Consider the following 6030-nt stretch of genomic DNA (forward strand, 5'->3'; position numbering starts at 1 on the left):
TCAGCGTTGGCTGCGATTTTGAAGCTGAAATCGCGTTCGGTGTGAACGCACCATAAGAGAATCAACAAGTGTTTATTTAACATGGGCCTCGCTCCAGCAGGGTAGACAGGCATTCCAATGCTGACGTAAGAGGGACCACCCCCAGGGGGTGTGGCCTATAAATATTATGAGAACACTCGATCGGTGGCCATTTTGTTTAGACTCTGAAGTGGCAGACAGACTCAGAGTGTTTAGATCTGAAAATAAACATTCGACTGAGGATTTAATCGAGAACAATTCTTTACAAAATAAAGCTTCAGGTTGGTGCTGCTCGTTGGGCAGTGAAACTTTCTTTTGTTTCAATCCTGATGGCTGTGAAACATGAAGCGGAAGCGGCTAAAGCTACGTAGCCCTTTGTGGCTAACAGGAATTGAACACAGTGCAGTCCCAGTTTAACAAACTCTTTATAAAAACAGAACAAATTTAATCTGTTTAAAAACATTTCAGTATATTATTATAAGTTATATGTTAAATAATGATTGAAAAACAGACTTGATGTTATAATGATTGACAACATTTCTGAGCCCCCTCCTGCAGGCTGCAGCCCCCCCCACCCTGTGAAAAACCCTGACAGATAAACATTAAGGCTCAGTGCTGTTTTGCTTTAAAAAGTTTTTAGTTGTCAAGATTTACGACTGTAGCACGGTGTGTCCCGTTACCGCCTGTCTGCCTCGGACATTTTAAACTTTTTTTTTTGTATCAAGTCTTTGTGGCTCCTTCACACTGGTTTTCTAGCTACATGTTAAATGCTAGCCCTCAGACTAGGTGCGGCTGGTAAAAACAATGCTGAGTTTGAGTTTTTATTATGTTTTTTTAATGTAAGATAGCTGCGGTGGCCATCTTGAGTTGGTCCGACTTCAAATGTTAATTTTTAGTTTTTAATATGTTTAATCGTTACATTTAGCAAATTTCAGAAGATATTTTGTTAACAGAGACACCTTTCAGTGACAAGTAATTTTCATTTTTACTGCTTCATTCTGCAGAAATCTTCACACTAACCTCCTCCTCTTCTTTCTGTTCACAGATCTTCAGAAGAGCCGACAAAGACGGTGAGTGAGGATTTTCACTATTTTCAGTTTCCCGTCGGGTCGTTGTGACATGCAGCCATTTGTTTTTTTACTCACGCTGCGATCAGGAGTCAGGTTTTTATTTAGGGAATAAACCTTCCTTCCCATGAATAAATCATTAAATCCACCTTTATTTATCTAAACCTGACGAGGTGATCAAAGAGCTCCAGTTAAAATGAACATTAAGAAGAATAAAAACAGTAAAACAGATAAAATATTCCAACAGGTCTGAGAGGGATGGACGTTGACTTATTGTTGTACTTGTCGGGACTGGAGGGGTTTTCACGGAGCGTTTCTGCAGAGTTTCTGTCAGCGAGCAGTTTGTTTACGTCCTCTGGCATCTGCTCGTCTCTCTTTTCTTTCTGCCCAGCCTTTTCTTTCCTTTTCATCCTCTACCTCTTCTTGCTTCCTCCTTTCACTGGGAGAAGAATTGAACTAATGAGGAAATGACAGAAAAAGCTTTTTGCTTTTCACGGCAGCCAGATGGTCCTATGCTCCTGCAGCGTGTGTGTTTGTGTGTTCTTCTATCTAAGCTGATTACTCCTTTTCTTTCTCTCCAGCATGGCTGAAGTCCTAACATTTATCTCTGTAAATAACAGCTCTGTGCACGAGGGTTTAATGGCTCCTTCCTCTGGAGTTCAACAAACAAATGCCTCTCATTCCTCTGCATCCTTAATGTGCGTTTGTTAGCAAAATACCTCAGGAACTAATGCGCTTGTTTTAATGATTACACTGGTCAACACTAAAGAAAACGTCTAAGTTTTTTCAGCTGACTTAGTAATATTTCAAGAGCTGAATCCATTGAGCTCCATCAGGTCAGCGTTTTGAGCTATGGACTATTTCATGGAGACCGCCATCTTTGCCTAGTGCAAAGCATCATGGTCCAGTTTGGGGGCACCTGGTGCTGGTGTGTGAATTAAATGACTCAAAATGGGTGGTGTATTGTGTTTTACCTGTGTATTTGTGCAACAATAATCACAGATAGATGAAAACAAGTTTAAACATTTAGAATAATGAAAACACAAGATTGTCCCACTCGGTCTAGTAGATCTTATACTAAATATGTTGATGTGGTTTACAGCGATCTGGGCCGCATATAAACATTTCCTGACTACAGATCATTTTGACCACTTAATATTACAAATATAGGTATGTAATATCTAAAACACTTGGCCATATATTGGTGTACGGTTTATTTAACAATAATATACACCGTACAGAAAGCTACAGGTCACAATAACAAATGCATTTACCACTGTTAAAACAAAAATACCTATTTTGAATTAATATTTAAGCCAAATTTGATGTGTGACATTTTATACTCAGAATTTAATAAATGATAGGTCAGCCTGCCTCAAGATTATATTTAGATTAAATGTTTATCACCCAGCCCCACTGGTCATAATGCTGTTAATTTGATCACTGTATACTGGGATTTTCTCTGGTAATATATTTAATATAGTGCCAGAGWGAAAATATTGCACAGCATTATAACCTTACCTCTATTTTGCATCTCCAGGTTATTGTAGGCAATGATCCCAACATTTGAGCAGGTAAAAGTTCTGGACGAGTTTGTCCTTTTTCTGATTAAAAGTTGGTACCTCACAAACCAAAATAAACATTTTAAAATGTGCAACAATCCAAACTTTAAACGTTTATAACCTGTCCCATCGTTTACTTTTCTTTTGTTTGCCACCAAACAATCCCACAAACCATTGTGTGTCGCTTCTGGTAGGCGGCGCTAAACGGTATCCACGAAATGGTCTGTTTTTCTACAATTCTGTTTATTTTTTATTTCATTTCAATTTTATTTATTTCACGTTCTAGAAATGAAATTATTTACTTATTCAGACCGCAAGTTGAGTCATGTCAATTTGCTTCCTGTCATGTTAGTAAAGTGAAAAGTTTCTGTATTACATAAAAACAAAATGGCTTCCATCAGAAGGTCTTGCAAAAATAAACCTGATGTATTCTGTTACATCTGTGGTGAGTACATGGAATCCAGTCACAAGTTTCATAAAGCCTGATTATTTTGGTATGAAACTCGGACAAAGCATGCAGCGTCAGTGGACAAAGGGCAGGAAGATTTGTCTGAAACACAAGTTCAAGCCCTAAATTTGGAGCAATGACGTCAGAATCAGAAACACTTTATTGTTGTCAGTAAATAAGTGACAGACCAGGAGTTTGCTCTGGTTTGATGGTGCACATAAGCAAGGAGTGAAAGAGAACTAAATGAAACTAAGTGGTTGAAGTGAGGAGGAAACAAGTCAAGAATTCAGTAAGAAGAATGAAGATAAAAGATTCTGATTCTGAACTGAACTTTACATGTTCATAACATTAATTAATTAATCAAACAATGTGGACTGCTACATTTACAGTAACCAGTGTTTGTAACGTTTCATCAATAAATTGTGTTAGAAAACAATTTATACCTTAAAAATCTAATTCGAATGAGAAATATTACTAAAAATCAACCGATAATGTCCATATTATCCATAATAATCCATTTAGACAAACACTGATTTAAAAATGAACTTAGCATAAAACCGTGACCTGATTGATTGAAACGAATATTATTTTTGGAGTCATTTGTGGATGTTTGTAATAAATCAATTGTCAAAAGTTAAAGTATTTTCAAAAGAATTTTTTTACCCTGTGTTATGTTTTGAATCTGATTCAAGATGGCCGCCACAGCCGAGCGGCGAACATTCAATTCAATTTTTCAATTCAATTCACTTATTCGTTTCATTAAAAAACAAACAAAACATTTCACACAACAAAACAATACAAAAAAAAATAAAATGAAATGAAAGGCAGAAGAAGAAAAAATTCTTATATCTGCTCCTTTTTTAAATTAAAAAAAATTTAAACAATGATAAACCAAATTATAAAACAAAACAAAAATTTAAATTCCTCAAACAGTAACTAATACAAATCAAATAATTTCATCGTTTTTGAAGGTTTGAGCATCGTAAACCTATTTTATTTTTTAAAAAGTATGTTATTACAAACAAAGCCTTGCTTTAATTTAAACGTCCGAAGCACCTCATTACCTCCGTCTCTGATGGGGAACATCCGTCAGGACCACTTTTAATTTGTTCCCCCTCAAACACGCCGTCCGTCTACATGAAACTTCCTGACAAACGTCTCTGGGGCCAGTTTTGTTCAGGTGCAAACCGTCGGCTCAGGCGAAGCAGGGAAGCTCTGCAGCCATGGTTATTACAGAGAAACACTCGTATTTGATGTATGGAACACAAGCTGGAGGGAAATATAAAAACAAATCAGTGAGTTGAAGAAGAGCTATTTTTACTCCTCTCCTGGGAGAGGACCGGGGATCTGTTTTAATGAGTGAGACTGAGAAGAAGGGAGATGCCAAAGGGGAGAGGAGAGGATTGTTAAAAAGAAAAGCTGGGGGGGGGGGGGGGGTAGTATCATATGTCGGGCAGTAATTGGTGTACTCAGCTTCACATTCACAGCGTGTTTCAGACCTGCAGACTCAAGGATGTGGGATGTGCAGCAGTTACTACCCTCTCTCTGGGGTTGCATTTCCTCTTGCGTCCATGTCTTGGGAAGTTGGCTACAGTCCTGTGAACCTTGTACTTTCTAACAGGGAGGTGATGATACATGTATTTGTCCAACAATGGTTCAGTGTAGATGTTTTGGATGGATGCTTGGGAGCAGAACACAAATCCAGTCGCAGCTCGTCCCCGCTCTCATCACTTAATAAAACCGTTATGCTAACAGCTACAAAAGAAGCAAAGGAAGCTAAACTCTGCATCATTTTCACAGAGAGCCACATGGTTTTAACAACTTCAATGTTCAAATGTTTTGGTCCTGCAGATACAGGTGCTAAACAGAAGACAAAATAGATTGAAGTTAGAAAAATATCAATATATTAGTAATATTAATATCACAAAATAACAGAATTAGCTTAAATTTGAAGAATAATGGACCTGCTGTTTATTTCTCTACCAGCTCGTTTGATTTCTGGCAAGAATAATACTAAAAACATGTCGATACAAATTATAAAAGCTACAACATAACTGCTTGAAACTTTTAGTTTTACAACACATTTTTATTTAAAACTGTTGTCCTGAGAGCTTCATAGGTTTCAACAAACCTTTCTTTAAGACTGGCTCAGGGACCTCCGAGCGTCTCTGCAGAACCAGAACCAGAACCGCCCCCCGAAGCAGAGACGAGTCAAACTGCAGGCGACCCGGCACCGATGAACACGTCGGAGCTGCTCGGACAGACGGGCGTCAGCAGAGCCAGCTGGCTCCTCAGAAACATGCTGGAGCAACGAGCCGGGAAAACTGCTGACTCAGCGCCAGAGACAGGCAGACTGTGGGCGACACATGAAGTCCTGCAGGTTGGAGTTTAAACTGGAGCCAAACACTTTGACTCTGACAGAAACTCTGCTTAAATTTACAGTTTTAATTAAAAAAAAAAAAACGTTGATTTGAATGTCAAAGCGTCAGGTCTGCAGCATGGMTCGAGCTGCTCACGCTTTTATTTTTTTAACTCGGACTTTTCCTTTGCTCGTTTTGTAACATGAGCTGCAGAATTACACAATCTGTGAAGTCACTTCAGAGCATTTACCAGAATACACTTCATGTAAAATATATAAAACATATGAGTTTGTTTTGTTTGCAGAAGCTCTACTGAAGTTTGACTTTGTAGTTTTTGAATTTATCTTTAGATTTTGTAATTAATTTTTCTTCACCTACAGAGAAGAACGTGAAGATAATTAGAAACTTATAGTAAAAATGATAAACAGAAAACTAAATCATAAGATAAAATAGAAAGAAATGTCAGTTAATCCAATACTGCAGCTGAAAATGGAGGACAGAAACTGATATAATTAGAAATAATTAGAAATAAGCCTTTTATTTCTATTATGTCAGTTTTGGTCCTCCATAGCAAC

The 6030-nt window shown here is 37.7% G+C and overlaps 1 protein-coding gene across 4 annotated transcripts in view; it reads left to right on the plus strand.

Moving 5' to 3' along the window:
- necab2 (N-terminal EF-hand calcium binding protein 2) overlaps positions 1–6030 on the plus strand; it is a 115070-nt gene that overhangs the window by 11231 nt on the left and 97809 nt on the right. For all 4 annotated transcript variants that reach the window (XM_014012193.1, XM_014012192.1, XM_014012196.1 and 1 more), the window contains one exon: positions 1064–1088. In XM_014012193.1, coding sequence (XP_013867647.1) covers positions 1064–1088 — 25 coding nt within the window. The remainder of the gene's footprint in view (positions 1–1063; positions 1089–6030) is intronic.

Source organism: Austrofundulus limnaeus, unplaced genomic scaffold (genome assembly GCF_001266775.1).
Source record: "Austrofundulus limnaeus strain Quisiro unplaced genomic scaffold, Austrofundulus_limnaeus-1.0 Scaffold89, whole genome shotgun sequence".
Taxonomy (NCBI): Eukaryota; Metazoa; Chordata; class Actinopteri; order Cyprinodontiformes; family Rivulidae; genus Austrofundulus; species Austrofundulus limnaeus.